The sequence below is a fragment of the Larus michahellis genome, chromosome 12, assembly GCF_964199755.1.
Source record: "Larus michahellis chromosome 12, bLarMic1.1, whole genome shotgun sequence".
Classification (NCBI taxonomy): domain Eukaryota; kingdom Metazoa; phylum Chordata; class Aves; order Charadriiformes; family Laridae; genus Larus; species Larus michahellis.
Window position 1 is genome coordinate 11,741,590 of NC_133907.1, and position 17,389 is coordinate 11,758,978.

General features: G+C 57.5%; 1 protein-coding gene across 4 annotated transcripts; it reads right to left on the bottom strand.

The window, feature by feature from the left end:
* Positions 1 to 1,605: 1,605 nt before the first annotated feature.
* Positions 1,606 to 13,660, bottom strand: LOC141750390 (uncharacterized). 4 transcript variants are annotated; one of them, XR_012589655.1, is made up of 15 exons: positions 13,413 to 13,660; positions 12,903 to 12,959; positions 12,356 to 12,432; positions 11,620 to 11,785; positions 10,030 to 10,136; positions 9,399 to 9,530; positions 8,328 to 8,472; positions 7,928 to 8,074; positions 7,143 to 7,373; positions 6,714 to 6,907; positions 5,727 to 5,854; positions 5,360 to 5,656; positions 3,365 to 3,517; positions 2,824 to 2,937; positions 1,606 to 2,407 (listed from the first exon to the last, which is right to left on the bottom strand). XR_012589655.1 is itself a non-coding variant. In XM_074605391.1 (15 exons), the coding sequence occupies exons 1-15, from the start codon at positions 13,509 to 13,511 to the stop codon at positions 2,393 to 2,395; spliced, it is 1,935 nt and encodes a 644-aa protein (XP_074461492.1). In that variant the 5' UTR covers positions 13,512 to 13,660; the 3' UTR covers positions 1,606 to 2,392. The 4 variants fall into 4 exon arrangements, 2 of the variants coding, with proteins under 2 accessions (XP_074461492.1, XP_074461491.1); XR_012589654.1 differs by having other exon boundaries at positions 3,365 to 3,520; XM_074605391.1 differs by having other exon boundaries at positions 5,360 to 5,529.
* Between the last annotated feature and the right edge of the window lie 3,729 nt (positions 13,661 to 17,389).

Sequence of the window (17,389 nt, forward strand, 5' to 3'; positions counted from 1 at the left end):
AAGGGGCAGCGCAGGCACCGGCTCAGGCTCCGGCCAGCACCCGCCTGCTCCCGGCGAGCATCCCTGCGGCACCAGCCCGGGGCTGCCTGGGCTGTGTGTGGGGACGTGTCCCCCCGGCGCAGGGATGCTGCATCCCAGCAGGGCATGAGCAGCCCAGAAGGGCTTCTGCCAGCCCTTGGCCTTGCAGGGGTGGGGGGAGAGGGCAAGACAAGGTCTCGGCCCCCCGACCACTGCTGGGTGCCCACCTCCGGGGAGCAGGGACGTACCTCTGCCAGCGCAAGCCTCTTGGTCTTCGTCGCCTTCATTATCACAACGCTAGGGGAAAGGTAATGGAGCAGGTGGGATGGGAAGGGAAGGGCTGGGTGGAGGGTAGGAGCTGTGAGGAGCAGGAGAGCAGGGCTGTGTGGGGAGCAGGAGAGAAGGGCTGTCGGGCACAGGGCAGAGGGGATGCGTTGTGCCCGTCGCCAGGGACTGGCAGTTACAGATGGAACACGGGCCATGGCAACGGGAACGCAGTGGGCATGGGGACGAGCCCCCTTAAAGGGGGGGCAGCTTAATACATACCTACCCCCCAAAGTTAAGAATCCCAACACATTACACTTCAGTCCTGTCTTAAGCGGCTCTTCCTCACCATCCCCTCATGCCTGACCATCCCCTCATGCCAAGCTGCTCCTCAGTTTAGTCTCAGAAGCGTGCCGGAGAATACGTGCCCAACAGCATCCAGCCTACGCTGCTGCGGGCTACGCTGGCCGAAGAGCAGGAGCTTAAAGAGGAGGCTGAGACCGTGGTCCGGGAAGTGCTGGATGGGGGAAGGCGCTGGATCAGCCCCTCCACGTCTTCAGGAGGGCTCCCCATGGGGTCGGCGGGAGGTTGTTTGCCAGTGCCAGCGAGGCAGAGCCTTTGGACACTTCTCCTGCGGAGCGATGGGAGGAATTGGGACTGGTGGCTCGAGAGATTGTGGCGAGCACGTTGGGGAGCTTTGGGCAGCGTTTGGTCCTGAGGAGGTGTGCGGCTCCTGGGGCAAGGAGCCCCCGCGCAGCTCCACCAGGCGGACAATAAAACGTTTGCTCCCAGGGGGTGCCTTGTGCCTTCCTTCCTTCAGGCCAGGCCATACTGTGTCTGTCCGGGCATCTTCCCTGCAATGATTTCCCTCCTCTTCCTCCCTCCCACAGCCTGGGTCAGACGAAGACCCAGCTTTTGTCTCCTTTGGGAAGCTTTGTGGCCGGGCTATCAGAGGGACTGGCCCAGCTCTGTTGAGCCTGGGTTCTGGCGGTCCTTGTGTTGAGATCCTTTCTCCAGGGCTCTTTCTCCTCAGAGCAAGCAGCCCTGCACAAAACCCTTGTTCTCGCCCCTCCGGGGATGGACAGTGGCGTCTCCCCCTGGGGACCGCTCTGCCACATGGCCTTTGGGTCTCCTCGCTGCGCAGCGGGGAGGCAGGTCTATTGTGGAGGCCCAGAACGGTGCAGCGGAGCAGGTTCGAGCGGCCAGTGCCAGGGCTCACCCAAAGAGAGCTGCAGGCGGGGAATGGGAAAAACCAGGGCGGGAGGAGATGGCCCTAAATCAGGGTTCTTCACCCGCTGGGCAAAAACCAATCAACACACTGAGTCGAGATATTTGGCTTTATTTCAGTTCTGCAGAATCGGGTGCCGGGCGTTTAACAACAGCCAGCACACCACACGTTTCCGACAGTCCCAGGTTCACAGTGATAAGATACAGCCCATGAGTGAGCTACAGTTCCCTTACCAGCCCTCATCACACACGTGCATTCAAGTCCAAGTTTGGAACGGTTTGGGAGATCCCCCTAATTAGGCCAATTAAGGTTTAATTTCAGGAGTTCAGCTCAGGTTCCATCAAAGTTCTACTACAATTCTATACAAAGCGCTCCTGTAACTTTTTAACCATATTCTTTTGACATCCCTACTCTAACCTTTTCCTGACCCATGAATGTACCAAGCACTCTCTTTTTCCTTCAGAAACAGTACAAAATGATTTTATTACAAAAAGGTAAAAACCCCTCTCCCTTTTTCCTTCAGAAACAGTACAAAATGGCTTTTATTACAAAAACATAAAAACCCCTCTCCCTTTTTTCCTTCAGAAATAGTACAAAACAGTTTTTAGTACAAAAACATAAAAACCCCTCTCCCTTTTTTCCTTCAGAAATAGTACAAAACGTTTTTTAGTACAAAAACGTAAAACCCCACTATCACTAGCACATGCTGCAAAATCTAAACAGAACAAATGCACCCCCCCTGCCCACAGGAAAACAAACACAGTCCAGGGAAGGGCCCAAGACGGGAACCCTGCGACGCTGCAGCTGCTCCGCGGCTTTTTCCTCAGCAGGAGAGTTACTGGTGACACAAGGCACTGAGGAACTCTTCTGTTCTCATCTGCCTTAAAAACGTGACAGCTGGCGCGTGAAAAGGGAAAATGGGAAAGCTCAACAAGACGAGCAAGGCTCAAGGGGAACGTCCTTAGACTATTCTCTATTTCCCATCCATTCCGTTTTCTGAGTTTCCTCCAATCCCTCTCCCACCCTGCCTGACCCACAGGCACCACAGAGACCAGACCTCGGGGAACGATGCTGTCTGGCCATGGCCAAGGGACGCGTCTGACTGGGTATTCCCACTGCCTGCCCGTCTCCCTTCCCCATGGCCAAACAAAACTCGGGCCACAGCATCGTGCAGAGCTGTGCCCACCAGCACAGCCACAGCGGCTTTGGATGAGAGCTTTCCTGCTCCTCAGCCGGTCTATACTGGGGGGCTGCTGCCATCGTTCCTCCATCTGGCCAGAGTCTCCTCCCACCAAGTAAGATCCTGGTCTCACCTGCTGAGACGCCAGCATCTCGTGCTGGTCAGACTCGGAGACAGAAAATCCGCCTGCATCTGGCAGCGCACGACCTCTGCAATATCTCCTCAGTCGCCTCCGTTCACGTTCCACCTGCACGTTGGATAGGAGAAAGGGTCACAGAAGCCTGCCACCAAACAAGGAGCAAAAGGACCTCTGGGCATCACGGCAAGGAGATGGCTGCTCAGGGACTGTGAATTGCACCACAGAACGCTGGGGCCAAAAAGCACTCCAAGTAGCCCACGGAAGAGAGCGAGCAGGAGGAAAGAGTTCCTGACACAAGAGTGTCCAATGGGTGTGTACGGGGACACTGGGGCAAGAAGGGTGGTACCGCAGTGAACGTGCATTTGCGAAGGCAACGGGGTGCCAGAAGAGAGAGAAAAGACAAAAGCGTGTGGCCACAGGGCACAGTGGGAGAGGGAAGGAAAGTTACACGAGGACTCCACAGTGCTGCCTCTGGAAATGCGGTGTCTTCCAGAGGACCGTGATGCTGCGCAGAGGCAGCGAAAGCCTGGTCTACCTCCTCCAGAGTCCTCCTGAGCTCAGCACTGTATTGCTTCAGCTCCGTCTTCTCCCGGTCCAGCCTTGCAACTGCTCGCTGCAGACGTTCCAGCCGCTGCGACAGGAGTCTCTTCTCCGAGAGCCAGGACAGCCGCTGCCCTTCTGCAATCGCCTGCTGGGCATTCAGAGAGCAGATGATGGGAGTGGTGCCACAGAAAGGAGAGAAGGGCCAGAGTCAACACATCGCGGAGAGCGACCATGGAGGAAAGGACAGTGCTACGTCCCTTCTCCTCCTCCTCCCGGTCCACAGCCCAAAACAACACTCTCCCTTCCCAGGGGCCCTCCTCCACATCACCTCGGAGAAATCCCTGCGCCAAAAGAACACCCTGAAAGCGCAATGAAGCCTTCAACCTCACCAGCCAACGGTACCATTTCCATTCTCTCTAATACCCTGGGAAAGCTGGACCTCAGAAGTCTCCATCTCTGAAAGCATCCTCTAAGCACCATCAGCGTCGCTGCTGTTCAGCCATCCTTACAAAATTCTGCTACGTTTAGTACATTCGCTTGGTCAACTGTGCCCTTTCCTTTCCATGCCAAATCCCAGACGCCACACATTGCTTAATCTTGCCTAGATAGGAGAGAACCAATCACCCACGCACAGCTCTTGGACTCGCATTAATTTTAACGGCAAGCTGCGCAGTTCTTTCATTACTTCTGGGCTTGACAGAAAGCGTTTGAGCAGCTGAATGGTGAATTACTAGCAAACGTTTTCTTCTTGGCCCAGGCACAAACACAGGCTGGGCAGAGAATGGATTGAGAGAGCCCCGAGCAGAAGGACTTGGGGGTGATGGTCCATGAGAGCCGGCAACGTGCACTTGCAGCCCAGAAAGCCCCCCGTATCCTGGGCTGCATCCCCAGTAGCGTGGCCAGCAGAGCGAGGGAGGGGATTCTGCCCCTCTGCTCCGCTCTGGGGAGAACCCCTGCAGTGCTGCCTCCAGCTCTGGGGCCATGAATATCAGCACACGGACCTGTCGGAGCGGGGACAGAGGACGCCACAGAGATGCTGCGAGGGCTGGAGCCCCTCTGCTGTGAGGACAGGCTGAGAGAGTTGGGGGTTCGGCCTGGAGAAGAGAAGGCCCCGGGGAGACCTTAGAGCCCCTTCCAGTCCCTAAAGGGGCTCAGGGGGAACGGTTTTAGACTGAAAGAAGGGAGACTGAGATGAGATATTAGGAAGAAATTCTTTGCTGTGCGAGCGGTGAGCCCCTGGCCCAGGTTGCCCAGAGAAGCTGTGGCTGGCCCATCCCTGGAGGTGCTCAAGGCCAGGTTGGACGGGGCTTGGAGCAACCTGGTCTAGTGGGAGGTGTCCCACTGGCATGGGGGTAGGAACTAGAAGATCTTTAAGGTCTCTTCCAACCCAAACCATTCAGTCATTTGATGAAGTCTCAGCCAAGCTCCTCAGAACAGCGTAGGCTCACAGCCTCCATTGTCACAGCTCGGCTCCCTTTTCATCAAGGAAAAGGTGCAGACGGACTGCAGGGTCAGAAAGGGACCAGACCCTCGTGCCCTCCTCACAAGACAGGCCGCGAACGCCAGTACCAGGAACAAGGGGCCTGTTCCGTCTGCTCCAATACCTCTGTCAGCCGCCAAAGGACAGAAAGGAAGGAACAAAGTTCCCCCGCCTGCAGCTGGCAGCAGCGTTAGGAGTCTACTCCATGGCGGGCGGGAGGCTGCTAAGATCCCAGCCCTTTGCTGCCATGCTTTGGCTGGGGACCACCCAACCTTCTGTTGAACTCCTCTTACGCCCACACGCAACCCGTGCCTGCATTTACTGTCCCACCAGAGTCCTGGGGGTCTCCACGCTCCTTCAAGGACGAGCCACTGGCTCTGCTGCCTGGCCTGGCACCGTGTCGCCCGGGACAGACCACTGCTGCCATTTCACACGCTCAGCCTGTTCTTCTCCTAAAGCCAGCCCACAAAGCTTGCTTGAAGGATTCAGAAGCATAGTGTTTCCTACCACGTCTTGCAGGAGCTTGTTTATCTCCCCTTGGTGGTCGGCCTCCCGAACTTTGAGGGTGTCGGTATGCTGCTCTTCTTTCTGCAGGAGCTCTTGCGCCATGTTTTGCCGTTCCTGCTTCAGGAGAGACCTCTCTGCTTCCAGCTCCCACTGAAGGCACTTCACTTCCCCTGCAAACACGACAAATGGCAAGAGTCAGAGGCTGCACAAACAGCGGCTCTGACTTTACTGACCTTACGCCCTTTGAGTTTCCGTGGAGGAGGGGTCTGTCTCCAGCTCCTTCACTCCTCAGAAGCACTGCGGACACAGAGCTGCTTTCATACCACCTTCCCCGGGCACGGGGTCACCAGAAACGGGAGGCTCTCACCTTGGATCACCTCCTTGGCCTGCGCCACCGCGTGAAGCTGGGTTTCAAGATGACTCCTGGTGATCTCCAGCTCAGACAAGTGCTGCTGAGCCTCCAACAGGCTGCATTCCACGGTCTCCTTCCTTGACCTGCAAAGCGTGAATACAGAGAGAAAGGAGCTGCTTGCTCCTGACACCCAACAGGGAGTTGTTCCAGGAAGAAGTGGTGCAAGATCCCTACCCCTGCCTACGGAAAAAGGCTCGCGTGGAAACTCCTGCACAGAGAGCCTATTTCTGCCCTTTAAAATAGCAATGCGGGCCCCTGCGAGGGAATGGCCAGGCTTCCCGTGTCACCTGGCAGGGCACAGAAAGCCCAGCCAAATTGGACTGCAATAGCCAAATCTTCACTTGCTGGGGTCTGATCCACGACACACGGGTAGCTGCGCCCACCAAGCCTGTGCCAGCAAGCAAAACTTGGATGGACAACGGAGGGTGTATCTTCAAGGAGGAGAACAAGCACACAGTCCCGATTACACCAGTCTCTGGCAGGCCAAAGTAACTATGTCCATTTTAACAGACATCAGTGATGGGCAGGAACCCCTGAAGGCTGGCGACAATTCAAGAGAGGTTTCCCTGCTGCTGGTGTCACCAGCTCTAGCTCCTGCACCATACTAACACGAGTTAGCTTAGTTTAATTATGTGTGGTTTAATCATGGCTCCATTGAGAGCCCACTCGGCTGGCTGTGGACGTCACAGAGGAACACGTAAGGGGGCATAAACATGAGCTCAACGCTCAGGAGAGCTTTGCCACCTTCAGCTGTCAGAAAAATAACCTTCAAATCAAGGTAGACTTTGGTTTTTTTGCTTGAAATTCTTCCGTTTTCTGTCCATGGAAGCGAAAACATGTGAAAAGCACAGAGGATGCAATCAATCCCCATGTAACCATTGTCACCTTTACCATTACAGACATTAAAGAACGTCCTGCCCAGGGTCTCCTCCCTGCCCTTACCTGGCCTCTGCCAGCTGCTCCGAAAGGCCTTGTCTCTCCCGCTCCATGGCTGCCAGTCGCACCTCCAGGGCAGCCTTCTCCCGCACCAGCAATTCCTTCTCTGCGCACACCTCGGCCAGTGCGTGCCCTTGGCGAGAGGACTCCTGGCGCAACTGCTCCAGGCCACTGCGAGACGACTCTTGCTGGCGGGAAACCTGAAAGCCAGACAAAATGCAGTGAGAGTCCTTGCGTGCAGCCCTGGCTTGTGCCCCAGACAAAGGCTCCAGAGCTACACAGTTTGCTGCTTTTGCCACCTGGGAGAACAGTAGAGTCATGGATGCAGTCCTCTCTCTGCAACTTACCAGAAGCCAAAAAGGAGGCCAACACGCACAGCTTCACCCAGCCAAGCAGCCACATGCCCACCCAGAAGCACCAGGTCTTTGGTCTCACCTCAAGGAGTTTCTCTTGGGCTTCTTCCTTCTCCTCTGCCAGGACCCCCAGCTCTACCCGCAGCTCCTCTTGTTGCTCCTCTGCTTTCTTCAGCAGCTGCTCCAGGTGGGCTTTCTCTGCACAGAGCTCTTTGGTTGTTCTTCTACACAAGCTCAGCTTCTCCTGGGCAGAGATCTTTGCTCTCTCCATCTCATCCACTTTACACAAGAGAGCGTCATTCTCTTCCTCCAGCTGCAATCACAGAAGCACAGAGGAAATTAAATACAGCAAGACTTACTCTGAAGAAGAGGAGAGCAGCAAATCCACATCCCCTGCGTCTCGCTGACATACTCCCAGTTCAGCGCGCCCAATAAGCACGTGCGGACAAACTACCCCAAAGAGCCTGCGTGGTCTCATCACCATTTCCCAAGAAGAAGGAGGACACTGCATTTAAGCAACAGTAGGAGAATGGAAAGGGAGCAACACGGTCTTCAAAGACAGGTAGACGTGGCGCTCAGGGACATGGGTTGGTGGGGTTTTGGCAGTGTTAGGTTCGTGTTTGGACTCAATGACTTTAAAGGTCCCTTCCAACCTAGACAATTCTGCGAGTCTACGATTGTCCCTGTCTTCCCCTGCCAGAAACAGCATCTGTGGCGCTCTTGCTAGACTTCCTATGAAGGTTGGGCTTGGACAGAAAAAGGAACCCTTCCATATTCAGTCAGTCACACTCTCAGAAGGCAAGAAGTCTGAGAAGAAGCAGCAGCTGGAGACAAACACCTGCCAAGACCTTTGGCAACTCTGCTCACCTGCAGCACAAGTTTGTTCAGTTGCACTTTGTCCAAAGCAAGAGCTTCATTGATACAGCTCATGTTTGCTGTTGCAACACGTAGATCGGCAAGTTCAGCACTCAGCTCATTCCGAGCCCCTGTCAGCTCTGCCACCGACTGCTCGGCCTGAAGAGACAAAAGAACAACATGACAACAAGGGCAGGGAAATCCCTGCCTTCGAGCAGCAACTCCACATCCCCTGCGTCTCGCTGACATACTCCCAGGTCAGCGCTCCCAATAAGCACGTGCCGACAAACTACCCCAAAGAGCCTGCGTGGTCTCATCACCATTTCCCAAGGAGGAGAACAGCACGTTCCCTGGCGTCTACTGACACAAAAAAAGCATCTGTGCTGGTCTTGCTACCACAAGGTGACCATACCTTCTCCAGGGCCACTCTAAGCTCATGCTTCTCTTCCTTCAGCACATCCCTCTCAAGGTGCGATTCCTCCAGCGCCTCTCTCGCAACTAACAACTCATGCTGTAACAAGCAGTGTTTGTCTTCAAGTGCCACTAAGTCCTTCAGTCTGTGAGAAGGGGAAAGACAAACAACTTGTCAACGTAAAAACATTCTCCTTTCCAAAACCAGGAGCACATACTGTGTCCCAGCTATGGCAGTTGGAATGACTTCCAACGGCTTTGTACCTACACCTAAACACCACCGGCATTTCCTGACTAGAGCTGCATCACTCTTTCTCATGGATGAAACGTTCGTCATTGAGAAAGTAAATCAAGCTTCCAGACATCACAGAACGTTTCCAAAACGTTCAGGTACTCGCAACAGCTTCCTGCCTCTTAGTTCTCTCTCTCCTCTTTCATACGTTGGATACAAGCCTTGCACAAGTTCTTCTTGGGCTAAAACAGACTTTGAAAGTCCAGACTACGACTCCCACAATTACTTTTGCCTTCTGCAGTGAATGAATCAAAGGCCCTGCAAGCTCTCTGGGGAGACGGCTATGAATGTCCAATCCAATGATCACGGGATCACAGGAGGGTCCAGGTTAATACGCTGCATGTTGCAAAATGGCCCCTCTTGCCCCAAAGGCCTTCTGCACTCAGTCTGGCAAGGAACTGTCAGCACAGAGGTGCTACAGTGCTTAGGATGGTGCTGGGCAAATTTCTGCCAACTCCTCTAGCACCGCCCCGGGGAGCAAAAGGGCTGTAGCAGAGACAGAGCTCTCTTTAGGCTGCTCTCGCTTGCTCACCAAGAACCAGTTCACAGCAAAAGCACTGGAATACGCCACCTCTTTGCCAGTCTGGTCTTACCCAGAGGAGCTTCTGGCAGTCAGACGATTTTTGCCGTCCTTTCTGTTGAAGGCAACCGTTTGACTCGGGACAGAAACAAGGCTGTGCAGAACGGGCGTGTTTGCAATGTGAACACAGCCCATCTATGAACGCAAGAGGCAGCCCCAGAAGAGAATGGTGGTAACAGCAAAGTTTAAAACACCTTTACCTGTCCTGAAGCTCCTTCTTCTCCAGCTCCCCCTTGGCTTGGAAGGACATCACGCTGCAGTTTAGACGGGAGCAGTTTGCCATTACAGACCCAGAAAGCCTCATTTGCTCTGCCTTCAGCTCTGACAAATCTCTGCAGAAGAACAAAGGAAGAGCCAACGTTCACACCACCATCTCTATCAGCTGACTCGCTTCTCACGCACATAATCGCGCAAAGAGGAAAAGCTGGCAGGAAAGATGACATCTCGGCTGGGGACAAATCATTCCCTTGACACTCTGGGGTCAGGACACACCTTGGCAAGCGACTGCTCAGAGGCTCACGACAACAGCCACATAATAAACTTTTCAGGAAGGTGGAGGAAGAATAAGCCTAAAACGGCGTAACAGAAAAAGCACAAAGAACACAAGAACCAAGGCACGCTCGACGCATTAAGGAAGGTTCATAATCCAGGAAGATAAACGGCTGACAGTAACCCAGAGTTTGAAATCGCTTGCTGACACCAGCAGCAGACACTATCACGGCTACGCTGCTCTTGTTTGTGTAGAAGGCAACTCTGAGAAAGGAACCTCAGAGAGGTGTGAAGGGAAGGTACATTTTTGCTGCAAGAGATGGGGCCTCAACTTCTACTCACCGGTTCGTGGCAGCCTTCATTTCCAGGAAATGACGGCGGAAGGTGACCATCTGATGCCACAGCCCGAGCAGACGGTCACGGTCACCCCTGAAGTAGTTCTCATAGAGCTAAAGATGCAAAGACAAAAAGAAATGCCAGTTCAGCCTCCGCCATCACTGTACGAGTCTTTCCGCTGGCAGAGAGCACAACCACCATCGCCAGCTCTCCTTGAATAACTATTCCGACAGGGCACCAAGGACTGAAGAGGCACCGCAGAAGCAGCCCCAGCAGACCTGCCACCTGCCTTCAAAGAAGGCAACATCCACCCTTCTCCTGCGGGAGGGGACATCAGCAAAGCAAGCTGACCCCGAGTCAGCACCTCGCCTTGCAGAGCTGTCTCACACTCTTGGTGGAGGAAGACAAAAACAAGCCCCTCCAAGACCACTGTCCCATTTGCTAGCGGTGACGGAGGCCTGTCTTCTTCTTCCCTTGGCTACTCTGAATCTCAAAACACACAGACCTCTCTGCTCTCACGGCTCTAGACGGAGATTTAAGAACCATCAAAAAGACGAGCGCTCCTGTGTCGCTGCCCTACAGCGTCCAGCAGCAGCAAGCATTTGCCTTTAGGACCGAGCAGCACGGCCACAGCAGGTGGGCCTCTTCCATCACCACGATTTGCAGACACTCCTCCACCTCCCACCCCTGCCACGCTGAGCTCCCCCTCCCATGCACCAACTTGATCTTTGGCTCCCATAACCCTGCCCAAGCGATAACCACCCCTGGAGGTCAGCATGGGTGCATCTCGTCGCGATGGCGGCATCCGGGGCTCACAGGGGGTCTCAGGGGGACGCATAACACCACAACAGCCAAGGGGTGACGTGAGCAATGCGCCCACCTCACCGCAATCCTGGTACTGTGGTCAATGTGCAAATTCGACTGGAAGTCGTCATCTTCCCCCCATAAATAGTCAAGAGCCCAAGGGCATTTGGAGCTCTCCTGCTCGGCAGCGGGCTGCGGCCAGGATCTCCCCGTGAGCAGGGACGCTGCTCAGGATTACTCCTCCAGGTTAAGAGATTCCTGGCTGCAACAGATCCTCGCTAAATTGCTTTAGAGCATGCTGAACTTTGACATTCTGTGATAGAAAGCATTGCTTGTGCACATAGAATCCTTTAGCCATAAACCATTGACCAAGTCTGCGACTAGGATTGGGTCCAGCCGCACCCAGACTCCTCTCTCAGAAGGCCTTTAGAAAGCCAGGGGTCCTTTCTGAACCTTGACTCAACGGGAGGGTCTCCCTGACAGCTCTCTCTGACCCCGTCCTCTGTGCAGGAAAAAAACAAGTGGACCTTGCTATAGCACCCCCTTAAAACTGTCGCATCTACTGTCGACTTGGTCAAATCATTGGTTTATATCAATAAATATATTGCTGCTTCTCTCTTAGGGGTGAAGTCTATCGCTCCATCCGCGACAACCCCTCTCTTCTGCTCGTCAACACCAACACATCCTCAGCAGAGCCACAACCTTCTCACAGCAAGTTTTCTGGGCCAGAAACAAAATGCGTTCTCATGCCACGCTGGCACCACCTCTGACATTCCCGCAGCTGAGCCTCACCTCACGTTCCTGGCGCCATTCGCGCTCCTTCGCTTCCAGCTCCTCCCGCGCCCTCATCCAATCCACCGTCAGCTTTCCAACATCTTCTTTGAGGGCTGAATTCACCTCTTTCGCTTTCTCCAGGTGCTCCCGCAGCAGACTGTTTGCTTCGGCCAGATCCTCGCACCTTGGAAAGGGAGGAACAGCCATGAGGTCACTGAACAACCCCTATCCACAAGCACCATCCCCGGGATTTCCCGGCTCCCCCAACACTGACTTTCTTCTCAAACTGAGAGGCAGGAAAAGCGCTTTCTAGGGTGAACTAAGATCTCTCGCTGATGGCCAACTCATTTGCTTCTCCTTGCTTTAAGCCTTCCATTTCCACCTACAGGTTGGGTTTCTCCTTCCTCTTCAACTCGGACGATGCCCACGGCTGGGCCTCCCCTTCGTGCTGCCTCATCACTGGACGCATCACCTTTCTCTAGCGTTGCCCCCAGTCCCTCACCTACTGCACCAGGGCAGCGTTTAGGCTGGAAAGGGACCCTTGGAGCTCACCCACAGGAACGCCCCGCTCCAAACAGAAGCATTCAGCACACACCACTATTACTGCCCCACAGAACAGGTGGTGCACCTCTCTCCTTTCCAAAGGGCTTGCCCCAACACTTCCCTTGCGGAGACAGACTACCACTGACAGGTTTTCCCTCCCTGCCGTGAGCATCCAGGATACCGAGTAGGAGGGAACGCTTCTTCCTTGTACCTTTGCTGCTCCTCTTTCACCTGAAGCAGGGCTTTCTCCAGGGCCTCTGTGCCTTCCCACCTGCCTGGGAGGCATCCCTGAAGAAGAAAGCAAATAGTTAGTCCAATTCTTCCACCTGAAGCCCAGGAATGCTCTCCTACGCTCCCACCCTTTCTTTCCTAGATCTGCTTTAGCCGGGAAGCAGAACGAAAAGCACAGAGACAGCTCTCTCTGGCCGACGCCAGCATTCTCGCCTTCCAAAACACTGTCTGTCCACCCATTCCATTTCAGAGACAGCCCTAGAACAGGCAGCAAAGCCCTCGCCCGAGACCCAGGACAAAACGTTCCCCGCCAATAAAGCACTCCCGCACACAACTCCAATCCTGCATTTCTGGGACTGCTGGCTGCTCTAAGAGCGGCAACTGGGCAGAACACGGGCGGGCAAACTCGCAGCGCTTCTTGAAACCCTCCGCGAGCACAATCTCGCTTTCCCCTGTCATGGCCCGGGGAGCTTTTTCGCTCCCGAACGCTCCGGCCGCTCTCTTCAGTTCGCGCCCTGCGCACTCACCGCTCCTGCTTCCAGCTGCTGCTCCAGCTCTCGGCAGCGGGTCCGGTACTGCAGGACCTGGGCGCAGACACGGCATGAAGATGAGCGACTGCAGCCGGGGACGGACCCGGCTCCTCCGGCACCGGCTTTTCTCTCGCTCTCCGCAGCCCGAGCTCAGCCCGCGCCACGGCGCTGCCGCTACAACACCGAGTCCCTTCGGGACCGGGAAGCTTCGCTTCCCCCGAGCCCGGCCAAGCCCCGGCGAGCGGCTCGGGGGTGACCGCGGACGGGACGGGACGGGACGGGCGGGGCGGCTCCCGGGGCCTCCCTCCCTCCCTCCCTCCCTCCCCCGAGCTCCGGGCTCGGCGCCGTCCCGCCCGCGGCAGCGCAGGGCAGGGCCCGGGCAGGACCCCGCCGGGGCCGCGCCTTCGCCCCCCGAGGGCTCCGCCGCCGAGTCCCGTCCGCCGACGGCGCGGGCACCCCGGCCCGGCCTCGGGGAGCTCCCCCCGGGCAGGCGCCCCCGCTCCTCACCTTCGCCTGCAGCTTCCGCACCAGCACCGCTTGCCGGTGCCGCGCCTCCTGCGAGCTCTGCAGCCGGCGCTGCAGGGAGGCCGGGCCCGGCGCCGCCATGCCCCCGCTCGCCGGCCGGGCTCCGCCGCCTGACGGGCGCCGCCGGGAGCCGCGGGGCGGGAGGGACGGGCTCGCTCGGGGCCGCTCTGCGGCGGCGCTTTCCTGCGGGCTGCGGGGCTGCCGCGGGGGAAGAGGCCGCTCCGGCCCCGGTTCGCTCCGGCCGGCTCCGCTCGGAGACCGTTACCGGCCCCGGCCGACGCTGGGGGCGGGAGCGGGGGGAAACGGTCCCCGCGAGCCGCGTGTCGGGGGGCCCCGAGACGGCGGGCGAGAGCCGGGGCCGCGGGGACGGGCCGTCGCCCGGGGAAGGCGGCGGCAGCGCCGGAGCCTCTGCCGGAGGCTGCGGCTTCGGCCTGGGCTGCCGCGGGAGCGGGGGGCCCGGCCCGCGGCGAAACCCCGACGTGGCCGGGGGGAGCTCCCGGACCTTGTCCTCCCCGACGGGCGGCGCGAAGGGCCCGGGCCGCCAGCAGGGAACGGGGAAGCCGGGGCGGGAGGGAAAGCTTCCGAGTTCCAGGGCAAGGGACCCCGGGAATAAAGCGCTATTTCATGGGCTCAGGAGGAAACACGACAAACGGGGCTCAGCCCCCTTTGCCCCCCAGCCTCCTCTGTCCTGGGAATTCACTTATTCGCCACTCAAGTCATGAGCTTGCATAACTTACAGCCCTTAAGTCGGGCACTTGCAAGCAAACAAAAGAGAATTAGTTCCCTAGTGAGAGTGCTCATCCTTCCCCTTCCATCACGGTGCGGGCGTCCCCTGTGTCACCCCGGGAAGCACGAAAGCCTGAGCGGGCCGGCTGCTGCTGCATCCTGGGTCTAAAGTAGACCCAGTCAGGACGTTGTGACTGATACAGGACCCGTTACGCAACATTTTAAATACTTCTTGTCCCCAGGCATTAAATTTGCAATGCCACAACCTGTGAATAGAGAAAGGCTGCCAAGGGACACAGCAGCGAGAGCACTATCACCACACTCCCGCGACAACGGGAGAAATCCTCGTACCTCCCCCTCATTCAGCTCTTGCCTTAGTTTAGCCCTTCAGCTTCAACAACAGAAAGCTACATCCAAGTGACACAAACCAACAAATTCCCTTTATGCTGACACACAGAATGACGCTGTCTCCCAGAAAAGGGAGTCAGGAGATCATGTTTTGGAAAGGAGAAGTCAGGACAGTATTCCTGTTAGACTGCAACACTTTGCCAGAATCCTTTCTGGTTTGTATCGAAGAGCAAGGGTGAGCCATAACAGGTAGAAAGGGTAGAGGAGAGGGTCACGTAGCCAAGGGCCACTTCCTACAACTTGTAACCGATAAGTCAGCTACAATATATTTCTCAGGTATGCATGAACACACACAAAGTGCCTGCAGTAAGGGGCACGTTTAGGCTTAAAGGCTTGAGTCGCCGGAACCTTCCCTGGGGAGAGGCTCTTTCCTCTAACCAGGTCATGCCATTTGTCAGCCCGCTGTGATTTAAAGATACAACCAAAGCCAAGTTTGGCCAGAACAGCTGCTTCCTTTCTAGTCGTAAAAGACCATTAACTTGGGAGCTTTATTCCTGAAATGCATCCATGAGTCCTTGTCATGATTTCAGAAGGACTAGGCAAAGATTTGCCCCGCAAAAGTAGCCAGTATAAAAGCAGTCGGACTGATCTGCACGTTTCATAGACTTGCGTGCCTTAAATGTGTTGAAAAACTGGTTGAAAGCTGCCTCCTACCTCAACCCTCCCACCTTCGTCTGTCTGACTCCTTGTCTGACTCCTTGTGGGAGTGGGGTGTCTCTGAGGGTGCCAGGGATAATTTAGACGTTTCCCGAGAGCAGTCTTGCGCAGAGCAAGCAGAGCGGGGCTGGCACCAAGGAGCGCATCCCACAGCCTCCACCCCACCGCTGAGGGCGATGCCTTCCCCTCCCAGCCCACGGGCTGCTTGGCAGCACCTTGGAAAGCCTGACCCACCGGGCACTCGGCCCCCGCCTTGCCCTGGCACCTTTCCTCCGAACCAAGGCACCGGGGCTTTCCCTTCATTGCTCCCTACATTCCCTTGCAACTCCTTTGCGCTCCCCACAACTCACTGCTGGGCACAAAAAAATGCCCCCAGTCATCCCCGCAAACATTTTATTACTGACTTCCCACTTGCCCCCCACCTTGCCCCTTCTGCTCGATTGCTCTTTAAGCAGACCTTTCCCCAAACCCGCCCAACACCACCCTCGTTACCCAGCTCATCTAGGATTATTACAGCTCTGAGAAAGTTAATGCCCTCCCAACACCATCATCTTGGGGCACTCGCTACAAACTCACCAACAGCAGGGGTGAGCTCAACTCAAGCCACAAGGACAAAGGATCTCGCAGGAAGGGTCTCAGCAGGGAGGGGGAAAGGGAGAAGCATTGCTTTGGGCAGCAGGATCCGACTGGAGACCGGGTGCAGGCTGCTCCCTGCAGCGCCTGACCCTGGGACAGCCCGGACACCTGCGAGTCACTGGCTGGAACCCATGCGTCCAGGGGAGCCTTTCCTGGGGGGCAGAAGGGCTCAGGTCCCACCAGCCCCACTCCACCCAGCTGCTCAAGGGAAGCCCTGAGACTCCGCCTGCGCAGGAGGTCTCAGGACAAGCCCAGTGGGTGGGAGCCATTGCTAAGGGCCAGGGATGCGAAATCCTGCTGGAGCCAGGCACCCCAGACAGACGGAGGGAGCGAGGAAAGGAGCTCAGCAGATCAGTATGAAATCAGAGCAAGGTGGGGAGCACGTGTGTGTCTGCACACACCGGTGGGATCCAGGAGTGCTGGAAGAGAAGAGGTCAGACAGCAGCACCCACCACAGGGGCAAGGCCAAAAAGCCACGCTGGCCGTGCACCACGGATAAACCCCCAACCCGCCCCCCTCCGGGGACTGTCCCCACGGGGTGGAACAGGCAGGGGGTCGCGGCGTGGGGCCGTACTCACCCACAGACTCGGTGCAAGCTCTGCAGCTCCACACCATCCGCCTCCTCGTACGTGGCCATGTCTTCCCCCAGCTGGAGGACGCAGTCCCACAAGCCTTGGTAAACGCTGGCGCAGGCGGTGCCCGATGCCAGCAGCCCGGCCAGCCACCCACGGGGTCGGCGTCAGCGCCCACTCCTCGGGGGACAGAGCCCACCTCCTCCCCAGGCTCACCCGGGCACACCACGGCCACCACCGTGCCGCTGCCACCCAGGCACGGCGAGCTGCCCCTTCCCCGCAGGACACACACCAACCTCATGCTGTCCCTCGCCCCTGCCCAGCCCCGCCGCCCTTTGCGGAGAGCCCCAAAGCGCCGCTCCGCCGGGGCAGGGAGCCCGTGCGGGGGCAGCCGGGGCACCCCAGCACCGGCACCCCCGGCCCGGAGCCCAGGGCACGGACACCCGGGGGGGCTCGGACAGCTCGGCTCCGCCAGCCGACACCCACCGGACACACACGCACAGCCCCGACACAGCCACACAGAGAGGGGACCCCGCATCGCCCCCCGCCTCCGCACCCCGGGAAGCGGCCCCTCCGCAGCCCAGCACCCCACAGCCCCCCCCGGCCACCCCATAGCCCGACCCACGCCCGGACAGCCTTACCCCCCGCCAGGAACCCCACGGCCGCGTCCCGGTCCCCGTCCCCTCACACCGGCATCGGGAGCGGGCTCCGGCTCCGCAGCTGGCCGCAACCCCCCTGGCCGGCAGCGCTCCCCGACCCCCTCCGCGGGGAGAGCGCCCGGCCCGGACCGCCGCTAATGAGGGGCTAATGAGCCGCGGGTAATGAGGGGGCGGGCGGGGCCGCGGCTCCCGAGCGCCCGGGGGCAGCCCCGTGCCCGCAGCCCCGGCCCCCCGCGGCTCCCCGCATCCTGCACCCCCGGCCCGCACAGCATCGCCCCCCCTCGCCACTCTGCCGGCACCC